This window comes from Camelus dromedarius, chromosome 3 (genome assembly GCF_036321535.1).
Source record: "Camelus dromedarius isolate mCamDro1 chromosome 3, mCamDro1.pat, whole genome shotgun sequence".
Classification (NCBI taxonomy): domain Eukaryota; kingdom Metazoa; phylum Chordata; class Mammalia; order Artiodactyla; family Camelidae; genus Camelus; species Camelus dromedarius.
Genome location: NC_087438.1, coordinates 112,830,029 through 112,846,342, shown reverse-complemented (window position 1 = coordinate 112,846,342; position 16,314 = coordinate 112,830,029). Strand labels below are relative to the sequence as shown.

At 50.6% G+C, this 16,314-nt stretch overlaps 1 protein-coding gene and 1 long non-coding RNA gene across 15 annotated transcripts in view; one reads left to right on the top strand and one right to left on the bottom strand.

Annotated features, from left to right (window-relative positions):
- Positions 1–465: 465 nt before the first annotated feature.
- Positions 466–11,164, bottom strand: LOC116152347 (uncharacterized). 2 transcript variants are annotated; one of them, XR_010380409.1, is made up of 4 exons: positions 11,088–11,164; positions 4,016–4,187; positions 1,539–1,666; positions 466–1,425 (listed from the first exon to the last, which is right to left on the bottom strand). It is a non-coding gene; the product is annotated as an uncharacterized LOC116152347 (long non-coding RNA). The 2 variants fall into 2 exon arrangements; XR_004135962.2 differs by lacking the exon at positions 11,088–11,164 and adding an exon at positions 10,252–10,586.
- The window catches only part of EBF1 (EBF transcription factor 1), a 384,787-nt gene continuing 374,369 nt past the window's right edge, over positions 5,897–16,314 (top strand). For 4 of the 13 annotated variants that reach the window (XM_064484507.1, XM_064484509.1, XM_064484506.1 and 1 more), the window contains exons 1-4: positions 11,161–11,759; positions 13,875–14,031; positions 14,601–14,664; positions 15,311–15,366. In XM_064484507.1, coding sequence (XP_064340577.1) covers positions 11,626–11,759; positions 13,875–14,031; positions 14,601–14,664; positions 15,311–15,366 — 411 coding nt within the window. In that variant the 5' untranslated portion in view covers positions 11,161–11,625. Of the gene's footprint in view, positions 6,073–11,160; positions 11,760–11,857; positions 12,752–13,874; positions 14,032–14,600; positions 14,665–15,310; positions 15,367–16,314 lie in introns of those variants that run through there. The other 9 variants (XM_064484497.1, XM_064484496.1, XM_064484503.1 and 6 more) reach the window with 7 other exon arrangements.

The following is a 16,314-nucleotide window of genomic DNA, read 5'->3' as shown; positions in this document are numbered from 1 at the left end:
TAAAAAAAAAATTTTAAATTTTTACTTCTTTTGGTGGGGCCAGGGAGGAGGGGAGGTAATTAGGTCTATTTATTTATTTATTTTAGAGGAGGTCCTGGGGATTGAACCCAGGATCTTGTGCATGCTAAGCACGCGCTCTGTCACTGAGCTATACCCTCCCCCTCAAGACTTGCCCTTGAATTAGGGAACTGTACCAGTCAGAACAGGCTAAATTGAGCTGCAGTAACAAGCAAACCCCAAATCCCCAGTGGCTTAAACCACTTGCTCACATTAAATCCGTTGGGCATTGGCCAGGAACCCAGCTCATCGTGATCATGACAGCAACACCCAGAGGGGTGGACCTACCCTCGGTAATCAGTCTGGTTGAGTGGAACGACTGCTCTGGGTTTTCTCACCTCTAAGTAAATGCTCTGGCTCAAGTAGGTAGATGACCACACCTAGCAAACTTCCAGGAGAAGACTATAATTTGGGTGGGGGTGGGGGGTGTCCAGAGGAGAGAGAAACCAGGAATCAGCTGGTAGCAATAATGTGTGCCACAGAAAGCATCCTTCATCTTTCTGTAAAGTGCCCTGTGGCCCAGTTTCAACATTTTCAATTCCCTGGTAAAGTTGCAAACAGCTTTCTTAATTTCATGGGCAGCTGTGGCTCTTTGGGTTACAGCCAAACCCTGCTGCTTACTAGCCAAGGGGCAAGGGCGAATCTTAACCTTAGCCCCTGCTTTGTGAAATGAGGGAGAAGTGTCACTTGCGTGGTTTGTTGAGTCAATGCAATAACTCATGTGAAACCTCCTTGTCAGTTGTAAATTATCCCCCAAATGAAGGTATTAGTGTGGTTTCTGGCCATCAGTCATGCCACACTGTGGATAAAGAACAGACAGTAATGATTTCACCCTCCAGCACTTGTCCTATGGTCAATATTTTGTCACAAAAATTTCCTGAAACTTCACAAGAAATTTCCTTAGATGATGTGATAATGAAACCTAAAGAGAAGAGCTATGCAATAAGAAAGCAAAATTGTCCTCTTGGCTAGAAAATGACAAAGCGTTTTACGTGGGCCACAATAATTCTCACATTAAAACAATTTGAGATCAAAGGAAGGAAGCACGATCTTGCTTCAGAAGCAGTAGCTTTAAGTTGGGGATCGTATGAAAAAAAATTACAAACGTCTCGCAAAATAGTGCTGAGGATAGAAACACAGCAAAATTCTTACACTGTAGCCTTAACTCCTGAAACCGGATCACTCCTGAACTCACTCAGGTATCCCAGAAGCTGAGTTTAGCAGAACTGGATCGCATCCGCAGATGATCTTGTCCAACACTCTTCTTTTCCAGAGCAAAGTAAGGTCTGGAAAAATTGACTGGTTTGCCCCAGATCATGTTCCTTAAACACGAGTTGATGAGTCAAACATTTGTATCCTTTCCTCAACCTGAAATTGTAGAAATGAACACGATGGAGGAAGAAACGTTTCTCTGTTCCCTCATACAATTGCTAATAAAATCTCTTCTAATCAGAGCTTATGAAATTCCCTTCACTGTGTACCTGCAAGCGGACAAAACCCCATCGGAAATTCTTGTGAAGGTCCAGCGATGATTTTTCAGATTCCTTTTCTGCATATCTAAAATTCAGTTGATTTCCCCATTTCAGAGTTTCCCAAATGATGTTTTGATCTACAGGAAATGTACGACTTGAGTAAGAAAACAAGATCCCAATCTCTAGCTGAATAATTCCATTATCTGATCATTCTATTTAATTAGATGTCGAAGCCTACTTTTCACCGTAGGAGAAGAATTTTCACATTGTCCACAAAAAGGAAGAGAAAGCTAAGTTACCTTCCTGGACTTACGAGTCAGGAGAGGCTCAATTATGCTGCAGTACAAAATATCTGGGACTTAGAGTAACAGAAGATTATTTCCCATTCATATTCAATGTGCACTGTGGGATGGAGGGCTCCTCACTCCATATTACCTTTGCAAAGGTGGGCAGGCGGAGGGAAACTCCATCTGGGGGTGGAGTTGTCACAGCAGCTGTGACACAGGGAAGGGGCTTAGGTGAATTGCACACTGGCTCTTAAAACTTCTGCCTATAAATAACACATACTACTTCTGCTAAGTCCTCATTTGCCAAAGCAAATTACAAGGTCACATCTAAATGCAAAGAGATCAGAATGCTTCAATCTGACCATGCACCTGGGAGAAGAAAATCCATAATTTTGGTGAGCATCTCTAATAGCTCCCGCACTAGGAATAAAAAGAAGAATATAAACAGCACAGACGAACAGACCCCCCCCCCAACTATCAAAGTCAGTGTCTCACACCATCACTATGAGTCAAATCCCCAATCAGAGGTAATAAAGTATCTGTCAGCTATACAATAAAATCTTGTAATGCATTAATTTGCTGCAGGGAAAATTTTCTTCATCCATTTCTTCATCTTCACACAAGAGTGTTGCCAAGAATGGGAGGCAGGTACAAATGAACTAAACTAAATTGGGGCCGAGATGAAGTTTCTAGAAATGCATTGTGGGCCAGCTAAGCGGGGAGATGCGTTTATGCTTTTTGTGGATTTTATTAGACTCATTTCCTGAGAAGAAATCACTTCTTTATGACATGACTATACCAGTCAATAGAGTCTTTTTAAAATAATCTGATAGTAGGAAAGTTAGAGCCTGATCAGACAGAAAGTTCATATTTACTTGCTTCTAATTGCTAATAAGAGTAATTATTTAATGGATCATTCTGCAAAGTGACCCCGAACCTTTAAAACTTAGCCTTTTTGGGAAATGGCTGAAGGTCTGGAATATGTTTAAACAACCCTCATGTGTTTCTTTTATTTGAGTGCAATCATTTGCTTAAATTCATATTTTTAAACTTTTAGTGTATTACTGGCAACAAACTGTTTCAAGTGGGGAAAACTCAAACTAGCTCAGAACGTCCCGTAAATTAAAAAAGAGTTTTGTACTTTCCAGAATAATAAGGACTTTTATAGTCTTTCTTTAAATCCTTTTTGGTAAAACTCTACAAAGCAGGAGGAAAGGGCGAGAGTCAAAGTCTGCTGATTTACTGGTTAATTATATCTTTCCCCCCTGCCCCTTAAAATTTTATAACAGAGCAGGGTTCACATTAACACCCCAACCACAATAAACCAAACATATTTTATTACATATTTTATGTTCAAGATGGAAATGAAGATATAATAGTGAGATAATTTTATACAGCGGTTCATGAATTCTCTTCGATTATGGGTAGGTCAGTTTTGTGTTTTGTGCTTTAGTTTTTTAAACTGTCATTATTAATTATATTAATGGCAAACTTTTATTGAGTATTGACTACAGTAGGAGGGGCTAGATTAAGCACTTCATGCTTTTCCCCTCACTTGTTCCTCATAGAAGACTTACTTTTACAAAGAAAGAAATTGAGGATGAATGAAGTGACTTGACCAAGGTCACCTAGCTAGTTGGGATAAATCATGGTAACATTTCAACCAAGGTATCTGATAATTGCAGTGTTTTTCCAATCCAACTCTCTTGGAGAGGAAAGAATTTAAGTTGGCGATGGTTCCTTTATTCACAGATATATGAATGCCCACTCTGTGCCTGGCCTTGTCTTAAAGCCTGTGGATACAGAGCTGAATAAATTTGCAAGGCACAGAGGTTAAGAAAAGGGGGGCTCTGGCATCAGATCAACATACTTTGAGTTGGGCTCTCCAGTGTCACCTTGGACAGAACACCAGCCTCATCTGCAAACTGGGAAATTATACTGATGCTTCATGGAATTACTGGGAAAATTAAATGAGATAATAAAAGTCAAGTGCTTATAAGAGTGCATTGCATAAGATGCTCCATAGTATTCCCTCAGTAAATACTAGCTTTTATTGTCATTTTTGTTGCTATAAGCAATAATGGACACTGCCCGGGAGCTCCCTGATTAGAGAGGGGAGAGAGACATTTAAACAATATTTCCTGTCCAATGTGATATGAGCACTAAGCAAGTCAGGGAAAGGCGCGAGTGATTGCTTACAGAATAGGTCTGGAAAGTTTTCACGCCAGGGGTGAAGCTGAGCCGGTGATTGATCGCCAGGGAAGAGGAAATTCTCCAGGTGGAGAAGTGCGTAGGCGTTCCACTTCTGTACGAAGGTGAGGCGGCAAAAGCGTGTTTGGGGAACCTCGAGGCTCAGGCGAAGTCGGACGTTCTAGTGAGGGAAAGAGGAATAGCAAAAGCGAATGGAAAACCAGCGCTGGGAACTTGGCGTGTGGACCAGGAAGGGCTCTGCCTTCGCTGGCAGTAACGGGAGGGAGGCCGGGTGACCGCGAGGTGGCGCTGTGGCTCCATGTAAGGGGAAGATTAGGGCGCCCGCGGGTCACCACACGCCCAGGGCGGCCAAGAGGAGGGGCAGGGCGGTCTTGGTGGGTTTGGCACCATCTTCATACAGCCATCAAATAATGACGGTAATAAAGATAATAAATACTTAGGCAGATAACCCGGAAGCAGTCCTTTTTAGGACACACGGCATCAATAATCAGAAACTGTCCGCGAGGAACAATTAAGAGCGCGGAACTGTCCAGCAGGGATCACTGCGAGCGCAGTCCGGGTAATTTGTGGGCCATGGCGGGAACTCTGCCTCGCCCGCCGGGAGCCGCCCTGGGCGCTAACCCGCAGCCTCTGGGCAGGTCCTGCGCCCCATGGGCGGCTCCCTGCTACCTGCAAGCCAAAGGAGCAACAGTTTCTACGCCTGCGCCGGGGCGCTCTGTTCGTATCTTGCCTGCGCCTTTGATTGGACCTGAGATTCTGGGGACTTCTTCGCTGGGTTTCACATGCACACGTGCACACACACACCACGTAAGAGCTCAGGTTCACTCCCGTGAACGATACTTTTGCACATACACATTTCTGTACATGCACACCCAGTCACATAAATGAGACACGGCTACACATGGCACATGCACACACTATACACATGCATACGTGTAGTCACGCTTGTGTGCAACAGTCCTCAAGCACACACGCCCATATGCACCCAGGTGAGCGATGCCACTCACCGCCACACACTCATTCTTTACAGGCCCACGGAGATAATGCAACCACTCTTCCTTCATACAAACATTCGCACGGTCACATCACACGCACCCAACAAAGATCTCCCAACACCGAGCGGTGCGTTAACTATTCACTGAATTTCACCTTAAATGAAACACTCGCGAATTTTTTGTGACCCGGTCATCTCGATCTCCTCTGTTCAACTCCTCCCTTCTCCTACTTTCTTCTAATCAAACAGGCCTACTCCTCCTTCCCTTCCTCTCCAAATCTTCGATGGCCTTAGGTTCTTTCAGTCGGTTTTGCACTGCTGAAGGGATGCTAATTTTCAAACAGCGGGGATCTCCTTTCTCCTACCCTGGAGCCTTCTTCCTCCCGGGGATCGAGGGACCTTCCCTGATCAGCCTCCAATCCCTTGGGCGGGAGGACTGTGGGGGAAGGGCCAGGGGGTGGGGTATGGTCGCACCCCGGGGCAGCCTTGGACTGGGACCTTTCGGGCAGTGCCCTCCGGCTGTATTTTCTCTGCACAGAATAATTTTGGCTTTTAACTGTCTATGGTCATTCCAAGGCCATATGGCCTCCTCCATTACAGCACATCCGCAGGTATCCAGATTTCTGCTGACTGATGAGGGTCCAGGCATCCGCTTCAAGTCTTGTGTTTAGGCTATTTCAGTTAGGTGACTTTGCGTGAGCCTGAAGCTCTAAAACCTCAGCTAGGGCTGGGAGAAGCGGCTGACTGGAGGTCACATAGCGAATGTGGCAGAGTCAGGGTTGGAGCTGGCACGACCCTGGTGCGCCCCGTCGCGGGGGGCCGCGAGAGACGCGCGCCGGTGTCTGACCGCGGGGATGCGCATACAGTCCGAGCGTTAAAATTCTTGAGAACCATTTACCCTCCTCTCTACTCTGCTGCCTGCCCTCGGGAGGCAACTTGCGGTCACGCTCCTTCGTCATCCATGATACCCAGAAGCTCGAGAACTAAAGGGACCTTCGAGCACTGGAGGGCAAACATCAAGGCAAATGCGGGAGACACGTTCAGCCACCGGGTGAGTGGTTTGGTTCCAAGGTTCAGGAGGTTCAGGGCAGAGACTCTGGAGAAATTTCGGCTTGGCGACTTTGTTAGCAATGCGGCCGTGGGCAAGTTGTTTCATTTCAATCACAGGGAGTCAGTTTCCTCACCTGTAAAATAGGGGTGCTCTTACCTGCTTTCTTTGTCTGTTGTGGGAATTCAGTGAGGTTTTGCCCATAAAACCTTCAACAAATGGGATCTATTCTTATCCGGGGACCGCCCCAGGGGAAACCCAAGAGAGTCGGCAGGCTCGATCCGGGAAAGATTTGTTTGAACCCCTAAGCCCCAAGCCCTCGTTTTAGGCAGACTAAGCGCTCCCAAGCCCCAGCCTGAGCCCCAACGGTGTTTTTTAGCCTGATTTCTACCTCTTAGCTCTCTGTGGGTGACTTTGTCCCTCTCTAGGCCTCAGTTTCCCTGTCTGTACTATGCGAAAGTGTACAGACAGGGAAACTGGATCTGGCCCCAGTTTCTGGGTTTGGAAGTGCCGGTCAGGCTGGGCGAGCAAACGGGGCCGTCTCTGCAGCGATGGGGGTCCGAAACAGGGGTCGGGGCCCGAGGAAATGCCCCCTTCCCTTTGCCGCTTGCTAGAGAGGGCTGGGAGCAAGGTGGGAGGACAGACGGATTTCCGGCGGAACCGCAGCCCGCTGGTCTACGCGTTCCCAAGGGCAGCGGGTCTTGGAGGGGCAGGGGCAGGGTTTTGCCGCAGGCGGCCGGGACCCGCTGTTCGACCACCCCCGCGGCGTCTGGCTGCTGCTCAGTGGCCCCTGCAGAGCTGCGCCCGGCTCAGGTCCTCACTTCCCCAGGGCCCCGGGCCACCACCCACTCCTACCCATCTCCTCTTGCAGACACCGCCTCGGCCTCTGCCCAGACCAGCCAGCAACCCCAGGCCGCGGGTGGACGCCCTCCGAGCCGGCCGCGTGCAGCAGGACTTTGCCTCTTCGGCCTTCATCCCCCCATCTTTCCCTTTTCCTTCCTCCCGGCGTTGAAGGAGGCGTCTTTCCTCCGGTTTCATTCTGAACGGTCTCTGGCTAGCGGCAAAAAAGAGAGGGCATTTCCCCCCGACAGGCGGCCCTTCTGTGGGAGCGTCTACCTAAGTGGATCGGAGATCGAGGGAATTTTCCAAGTGCCAGGTCCCAAGTCTGGCCTCCTGGGGGCGGACGAGCAGAGAAGATTCCCTTTTTCCCTGGGACATCGCGCTGCTCCTAGTTCGGCGGTGTTTAGTCTTGTCTCCGCTCTTTTAGCGGGCGGGTGTGTTTCCACTTGCAGCCCCCAGAAGTTACTGCGGAGACTGATGCTCTTTAGGAAAGGGAGTTGATCTGCCGGCGCCTTAAGAGGGTTGGGATAGACTTCAGAGTGAGATCTCCCTGCGCCTTAAGAGAGAGAAGGTTTCACAGTTCAGGATGGGGAAGGGGGCTTGCTCACGCGGCCTGAGCTGCCTCCAGCGTCCGGAGACCTCAAGGGGAGTCCTGTCTACTGTTTGGAGCAACTGAGAAACAGGCGGCGGACGATAAACCGACCCCTGCCCCCGCCCCGCCTAGTGGAAGAAACTGCGAGAAGCTCTGAGGGAGTCTCCACTCCAGGGGGAACATCAAGCCTTTCCAGTTGCTCCCTCCACGTATAAACTCGTCCTGCTCTAAGTTTTCCTCATGCACGGGTTCTTTCTCCCTCATTTTCTTCTTCCCTAATTCTGCATGTCTGGACAAAGCTTGGAAATCTGCGTTTCCAACAAAACACCCCTTTCCCCCATTTGATTAAGCTGATTAGTCGAATTTGGGAGTTACCTTGACAAGCTACCCTAAAGTCATGTCACAGATATGCTATAAAGCCTGGGCAATGCTGTACGTACACTATAACGTTAAAAGAATGAAGACAGTCTCAGTACATACTTTATAGTCTCTCCTATACACACATGTTTTGCTTTCTGGAGGTGGTGCAAACCTTACATGAGGGAAGACTGAAAGGTGTTTAAGGGATTTTTCCCCCCAAAGTTTTAAATTGCAAATGCTAGTTCAACAGTCACCAGAGGAAATCCACAAAAAGCTACCACTCTGCTGGCCTGGGTTTCACCCCCAGTTTTCTAGCACCCTCTCTCTTTTCCACCTCCTCTTGAGCTTCCTTCCTACTTAAACATCTTTACTGGGTGAGAAAGCCAGGTTGAAAGCACAGGGACACCCAGAAGAAAAACAATAAATATACTCTGCTTGGTTAAAATCAAGTACACTCACAAATCCAGGTGAAGTATCTGCCCCCTTTTAATTTTCCTCTTACGGCCTGGTGGATGTGGCCTTCCTCTTACTTAGTTCCTGGAGATTATTGTTTCTGGGGTAGAAATAGGGCAGCTGAAGGCTTCTTTCTCTGGGCCAGTTTCCTTTTTGGATCAGGCAGCTTCGGGCTCCTAGACAAACATGTCATTTGCAGCGTGCTTCTAGATTCTGCTCGACCCCCCAGAAATCCATCTGTTGTGTACTTCTTACTGATCCTGGGCCTCAGAGTGGTTATATCTCTCCTTTCTCTGTCACTTTTGCTGCCTCCCTTTGGCAGTGATCTGACCCTCATTTTGTGTTCCCCATCAGTGGGGTATGTACCGCACCAGAGTCAGCTTGGACTCCTGAACACTGTTTACTGGAGAGCAAAATGGATGCTCAAGCAATTAAAGAGAGGGAGGCATGGGCCTTATGCCAGTGATGCTGGGGACTCATTGACAGGAGGGTAGCCTCTGCTTCCTGGTCCCCCTTCTTTGAAGGAGCCCCTCAGAGAAGTCAGGGGATGGTCCAGGCAGGGGAAGGGATTGGCTCTGGGGACTCTTTGGGCTTTGGAGTTAAGCTTGGAGCTTTGGGATGTTTTCAGCAGGCCCAGTTTCAACTGTGCATTTAAATTCTGTGGAGACGAAGAAGGTCCAGCTCCCCCCTTTCCCCTCTTCACAAACCTATAATCCTTTCAGTCTCTCCACTAGTGTATCCCTCCTGAACATCTACTGTGTACCATGAACTCTGGTGGATGCTGTGGGGATCCTGATGGATCAGAGAGGTCTCTTCAAGAGCATCTTAGAGGAGATGGCATTAATTATGGTACCAAGGAGAAAGTGCTCAGCACATTAAGCAGTCCAAATTAAATGGTATGAGAGCAGAGCAGGCTTTGTGCACAGAGATAAAGCAGTGTTGAGGACAGTGTCTTCAGGCCTAAAACACAGTCTTTTATCTAGTTTGGGAATCTGGAAGTGGTTCCTCCTTTCCTGCTCTGCCAAGAGCACAAAGCATAACTTCTGCCTGTCTCCATTCCATTCCACATGGGCATGTGTACTTTTCCATCACTGACCCTATGAGCTTCCTAAATCAAAGGGCCAAGGAAGGCCGACAGAAAGGGGACCTGGATTTCTGGCAGAGGATTTTCCCGAAGGAGTCTTTAGCAGATTTGGCTTCAGTCAGGGAGTTCCTTTGAGGGCAATGAAACAGAAGTTCACCACGTGCTTATTAGAGGTTACAACCTGCTAAAAAATGATGGGGCACATTACCCAGAGGCATCTAGCGATTTCCTTTGCCAGCCACAAGCATATATATTGAAAGGTCTGAGGTAGGAGATCATTTCTTCCTCCCTCCCTTCCTTTTCTCCTTCCCAATCTCTCTCTTTCTTGACAGGTGGCAGAGGCAGAAGTTGGAGGAAGGTTTGCTCAAGTCGCTCTTTTTAACAGAAAGAATGAGGAAGAGAAAAACCTTGCATCCAATAACCAACTAATCAGAGACGTTGTTGTTACTTTGGTAGTTACTCTAAAGAAAAAGTATTTGCGGGGGCAGGGGTGAGAGGGTGGTGATTGAATCGAACACATTTTAAAACGCATCCTGACACAGTTCCAGTCGGAGCATTCATTCGCCGTTTACGTATCCCGCGGATTGCTCGAGAACAGTGAGCAAGTGAAGACAGTGCCAAATGCTGGCGGCCTTCAGGCTAGCGGCCGAGCGAGAAGCGTTTCAGACGCTGGGCTAGGCGAGGATTCCGAGTCCCCCACTCCCTGGGGATCCACAGCGCCTGGCCTGCCGGGGCCCTGGGTCTACTCATCCCTCTCAGCATGAAGGCAGTGCCCTCCGCGAGCTCCCAGCCCCGATCTGGGGTACCCATTTTCCACCCCACCACACCCTTCTTAAAGTGAAGAGGTGGGCACCTGGGATGCGCGTCCTGCTTTTCCTGCCCGGCTCTCCCGTCTCCTCCGCTTTTGCCCCCGACGTCCCAGAACAGCGGAGCAGGACACGGCATCGGCCCTGGGAGGGCGCAGCCTGTGCGCCTCGAGCGCTCTCAGGGCACGGTGAGGATGCTTAACGGACCGCAAAGGCCAGGATGAAGAACCCAGCTCAAATCCCTGAGAAGAGTATCCTCCTCCCCTTCTTTCTGTCTCCCTTCTCCTGCCCGGCTCAGCCTAGCTCAGCCCCGCTCCTCCCCAGCTCAGACGCCAGGGCTCAGCGATCCTTCGCTCGCCACTTTGCGAGGAACTTTGGCCGGCTCCCCTGCGCCACCGGGGGAGGGATGTTAATGAGGGAGCGTGGCCCAGTGCTGTGAGCCAGCAGGCTCCTGCGCCACGATTGGCTGCGGGGAAGCGGAAGGATGACGTTATGCAAATGAAGGGGCGGGCCCACGAGTCGCGGGCCCCGCCTCCTCCCTTTGGGGTTAGTGTGCCTGTGTTTAGCTCTGGGGAGAGTCAAACTGGATTCCATAGGGAAAGCCTGCAAATCACTTCTATTTTAGCAAGGAGAAAACAGAATCTCCAACCAGCAGGGTCCACCCCTCTCTCTTTCTCCCTCTCCTCTCCTCTCCTTTCCTCTCCTCCTCTCTTCTATCTTTCTGTCTCTCCCTACCCCCCTCCCCCCTCCCCCCACCCCACTCTCCCTCTCTGGTGTATCTGTCTACGGCAACCAGCGTCCTCCTCGTCTATACGCACTGAAAGGAAAGAAACATCTTTGGTTGGGAGAGAAGGAGGGGGGAAAAAAAAGAGGAAAAACTTGCCTGGTTGTGGAAAATGACACTTGAAGTAGCAAAGCCGGCAGCGCGAGTTGAGTCTATTGTTTCTTAAATTGCCATCAGGGTTTTTTTTTTTTTTTTTTTTCTTCCTGCTTCTTCAAGTGAACGGTACCTCTACAAAAGGAAACTCCAGCCCCTCCTGTCCTCCACTGGCCTGTGATCATTACCAAAAAAAAAAAAAAAAAAAAAAAAAAAAAAAAAAAAAAAAGCACCCAAACCAAAAATTAACCAAACAACCCCCAACAGCCAAGCATACATCTCTATTTTTTTTATTTTGGTCTTTTTGTTGGATTTTCCCTTCTTTTCTCTCTCTCTCTCTCTTATTTTTTTTCTAGTTATCGCTCAGTTTTGAGTGAAGGTTTACATTTTTTAAAAATTTGCTTTCCAGCCCGCGTTGATCTAGCGCGAGTTCATCGGCTAAAAAAAAAAAAAAAATCTCTGGCTGGCGTTTTTTTCCTCCCCCCCCCCTTTTTTTTTTAATTTTCAAGGGGGAGGAGATTTTCCACAAGAAAAGGTTGTTTTCATGTTTGGGATTCAGGAAAGCATCCAACGGAGTGGAAGCAGCATGAAGGAAGAGCCGCTGGGCAGCGGCATGAACGCGGTGCGGACGTGGATGCAGGGCGCCGGGGTGCTGGACGCCAACACGGCGGCGCAGAGGTGGGTACCGCTCGGGGACTGGGGCCGGGGAGGCGAGCCGCGAACAGTAGGGCCGGGAGGCGGTAGCTGCAGCGGCCGCCTCGGGGCCGGGCCGCACTCTCGTGTCTGCCGCTCGGGTCTGCTCGCCTCCGGGGCTTCGCGCTCCCCGGCCGCGCTGTCTTGATCGCCTGCGGCCGGAGAACCGCGAGCTGCCTGAGAGGAGACCACGCTTTGCCGGCACTTTCCTCTGCCTCGTCTGTGACTGTTTTCATTCTGTTTTAAGCCAGAAGAGGCGTCTCACCAGCATGATGTTGGATATCTGGTTTTTTTGTGATTGCTATTTCTTTTCCGGCCGGCTGCCTTTCTTTCTTTTTCTTTCTTTTCCCTTTTCTTTCCTCTTTCTCTCTCTCTTTTTTTTTTCTTTCTTTCTTTTCCTTTCTCTCTCCCTTTCTTTTTTTCTTATTTTTCCTCCCCCCTACTTTCCTTCATTCTTTCTGTCCTCCTTTCTTTCTTCCTTCTTTACTTTCCTCTCCTTTTAAAACTTTCTTTCCTTCTTTTCCTCCCTCCCTTCCTCCTTTTACTTCCTTTCCCCCTTCCTCCTTCTTTCTTTATTTCCTTTCTTTTTGCTGTTTTCTTTTCTTTCTTCCCTCTCTTCCTTCTTTCCCCCCTCTTCTTTCTTAACTCTTCCCTCTTCTGTCTCCTTCTCTTAATTCCTTTTCTCTCCTCTTTTCTCTTTCCATTTTCTCCGACTATCTTCTCTTGTTTCTTCCTCTCTGGTTGTCCCTCCTTCTCTAGCTTTTAGTTGTTCTTGAGAACAGCAACTCCTAACTTTAATTCTGACATCTTCTAAAAGTCTCCCCATCCTCTGTCACCATGGCCCCTTCTAGCCCCTCTGCCATTCTCAGCACCTGGGATGCTAGACAGTGTGGCCTGGAGGAACTGCCCTTGGAGACTGACCTGGGGGAACTTTCCTGGGCACTCTCAGTACCCTTTCTGGGCACTCCTGGTCCAAAGTGAGATATGGCCTTTATTTTTTTCCTGGGCTTCAGCTGGGCTTGGATGAGTGGGAGATCTGGTGGCCCCAGGCTCAATCGGGCCCAGAGAGGGTGGAAGGGGAAGAAGGAAGATGACTAATTACATCATCCTCATCTTCTCCGGGCCACAACACTGCTCTCATCCCCGCTGATTATAAAGATGGGGGTGGCTGGTAGTGAGAGTGAGTTGGGTAACTGGGCTAGAAGCGAAAGTGTGTGAGTGTGTGTGTGAGTGTGTGTGTGTGTGTGTGTGTGTGTGTGTATGGCGCCTGCGTGTGTGAGCGCTCTTGTGTCGGGTAGGTCTGGCTGTCAGTGGCCGCCCTTCGCCCTTGGCGCCCAAGCCTCCAGCCCCCCGGAAGGCACACTCAGCCGTCAGCCCTTGTCCATAGGATTTCTGGAATGAGTGTGAGGATTTCTGGGGAACAGCGAAACTTAGTCAGGAAAGGTCTTTAAAAAAAAATCACCAGGTCCCTTTCCCACAGCGACTACCCGTGACAGGTCTGAGTTCCACCCTCAGATTCTTTTTCTCCACATGCTTTACTTGGGAGTACATGCGGCTTCCCGAGGCCGGGCACCCACGGCTGGCTGTTGTGGGTGGCACATGAGGTTTCCTGAAGTGTGGCTGCTGTAGAGAGGAGCTGAGCATGTTCTCCATCCATTCTCAGCTGCCTATGGGAGATTCGAGGGGGTGGTGGGAACCAACTCCCATACCCTCCTGCAAGTTGTAAACGACCAGCTTTATTCGGCGACCGCGGGTCCATCTCAACCACCCGTACTTTTCTTTATCCCGGTGCAACGCGCCTCAGGTGGGAGTAAATGCTTACAGTATTTTATCTTCTGCGCAAAACCCAAACAAACTTTCACACCTCTTTGGCAAGTTCTGGGGTGCAATGGTCCTCGGAGGGGAGGACGGGACAGGCGAAGGCACGCATGTCCGGTCGCCTGTTGGGCCCGAGGCACCTGAGGGGGAGTTTAGGGCGCCCATGGGCGTTTTGGGGGCAGAGAAGGTGGATGTTTGAAGGTTCACGCGTGTGTAAGGGGGGACAAGGGGTCGCGGGTAGTTGCCCCGCTTAGCCGTCTAACTCTGCGTCTTTGGCCGCAGCGGGGTGGGTCTGGCCCGGGCTCACTTTGAGAAGCAGCCGCCTTCCAATCTGCGGAAATCCAACTTCTTCCACTTCGTCCTGGCCCTCTACGACAGACAGGGCCAGCCCGTGGAGATCGAGAGGACAGCATTTGTGGGGTTCGTGGAGAAGGAAAAAGTAAGTGGGCGCAGCGCCGCTGCCCCCCGCCCCCGGCTGGGGAGCAGGCCCAGGCGCTTCGGGAGGCACGCTCCTCCGCGAGTGCAAAGCATCCATAACACACTCGTGCGCGGGGTCCCCCTAGACAACGTCCCGTTCTGAGCGAACCCGGGCTCATCATCCATGAGGTTCTGCTCCAAAAAAGTTCGCGCGGAGCCCCCAGAGCTGGAGGGAGGCGAGCCCGGCTTCGCACTCCGGAGGCAAGGGCGACCGAGATGAACGCGCCCTCGACCGCGCAAGCACGCGCGGCTCCTGCCTCTGCTGGCCCAGGCTCGAGCCCCCCGGCCCTTGTAAGGGTATCGCCCGTGCACGTCCCACAGAATTTTCCGTAAGGTTAGAGGGAGCATTAAGTGTTGGGGGGGACGGCAGAGGGATCACAGATGCAGGCAATTTCTGCTGCTCCCGACTCTGTCCGGCTCCCCAGCCAGAGGTCCCTGCTTGGGGAAAGTTGCCTCGAAGTCGGTCTACTAGCTCACGCTGACCTCTCTCCTGCATCTCTTGCTGTGTCTTTGCGTCCCGGTGCAACGCAGGAAGCCAACAGCGAAAAGACCAATAACGGGATTCACTACCGGCTGCAGCTCCTCTACAGCAATGGTGAGGCTCCCACCTGGTCCGCGCCGGCACCTCGGGGCCCCGGGGGCGGGGAGGGGGCGCGAGGAGCTTCAGGTGTGCGAGAGCCCCGAGCGAAAGCCCAGCCGTCCGCCATCTTCGGGGTAAACCCGCCTCACCTGAGTTTCGCCTCAAGCGGTTTCACCTGAGGAGGTTCTGAGTGGCCCGAGGGCGCCTGCGCCCGCCGGCGCGTACCTGGGGTCAGGTGTGGCGTCCTGGCCCCCGCTGGGCTGAGCGCTTTCTTCCTCCCCTTCTTGGGGCAGGTTTCCTTGGCTTAGCGTAGACTTTATGTCCAAAGTCCCCTGAGTTCCGGGGGCTAGAGAGGTCACGGCCTGGGTGGCTCCCAGAGAGCACGCAGAGGGGCTCCGCCTGGGAAAAGGAGAGTAGCCAGGTGGGGGTCCGCCTTATTCCCAGCTGCCATGCTTGGGGGCTGGCTTCCAAATGCGCTCGGGCTAGGCCAGAGGCGCTTCTCTGGACCCTGGGGAAGCGGGGGTCCTGGCTGTGCGTCTCCAGGGCGGTTGGAGTTCCATCAGCCTTGAAGCCCCGCTGTTTGTTTGTTCGTTCGTTTGTTTCGTGCAGATCTTCTCTCACTTAATTCTCTTTCGCCCCCCTCCCCCACCCTCTCCTCCAGGAATAAGGACGGAGCAGGATTTCTACGTGCGCCTCATTGACTCCATGACAAAACAAGTAAGTTTCTTAATTTCGCGCCGTGGGGGTGACTCTAGGGCGGCGAAACTTGGGAGAGTCAAGAAGCTGGCTACTCCGCAGCAGGAGGGCTGGGACTCGAACCCTCAGTACCGGCGCGTCTCGTGGACGGCGCTCTTAGCGCTGCCTCCCAAACGCTCTTACGCGCTTCGGCTTGCCGCGTGGAGAAGATAGCTCGACGCTCCTTCCCTACCCGGGAAATTCAGACCTTGTGAATGAACGACTATGGGGTACTGAGTGGGGAGAATATGGGCTGAACTTCCTTTGACCCGGCCGGGAACTCCCAGGGGGCGAAAAAGGTGCCCAGGGACCTTGGTGCAGAGTGGGATGAACTTGTAGAAACTCAAACCATCAGGGCCTCCCTCTGGAGGGAGAGGGTAGAGGGAGCGGATGAGGGGCAGAGGCAGCTTCCCCAGGAATGGTGAGATGGACCGAGAGCGCAGGTTATCCACTCCTTTTTTTTTTTTTTTTTAAAAAGAGGTGGTCGTGGTGGTAGTGTTGGAAGAGGGAGCGACAATTGTTAGAGGATATTTTGCAAAAGTCCTCCTGCTTTTGCCTCTGAGTTTGGCAAGAAGCCAGGCAGCATGAGTGAGCCTGTGGTCTTAAAGGTATATCGACGGCATTTTTCTTAAGTTCCCCAACACGCGGGTGCCAGGCAGTATACATTAAGGCTGAGTTATGGTTTAAAAGATACAATTATGAGCCGAGTCAGAAAAGAGGTCTGACGTTTTAACGAGGAGCAGGAGTGGTTTTTTTTTCTTCTTAATTTTAAGAAAAAGTTTAGTTTCGGAATTAAGTATCTGGTTAGGTTTTTGGAGGACTTAACAAAAAAGAAGACAGCTTTATTGGGTGGGGGAAAGAAATCAGAACAAAGAAAAGTTATCCTTGTCTACTAACCACCAATTTAGTAAGAGGGTTAAAGCTCATTTG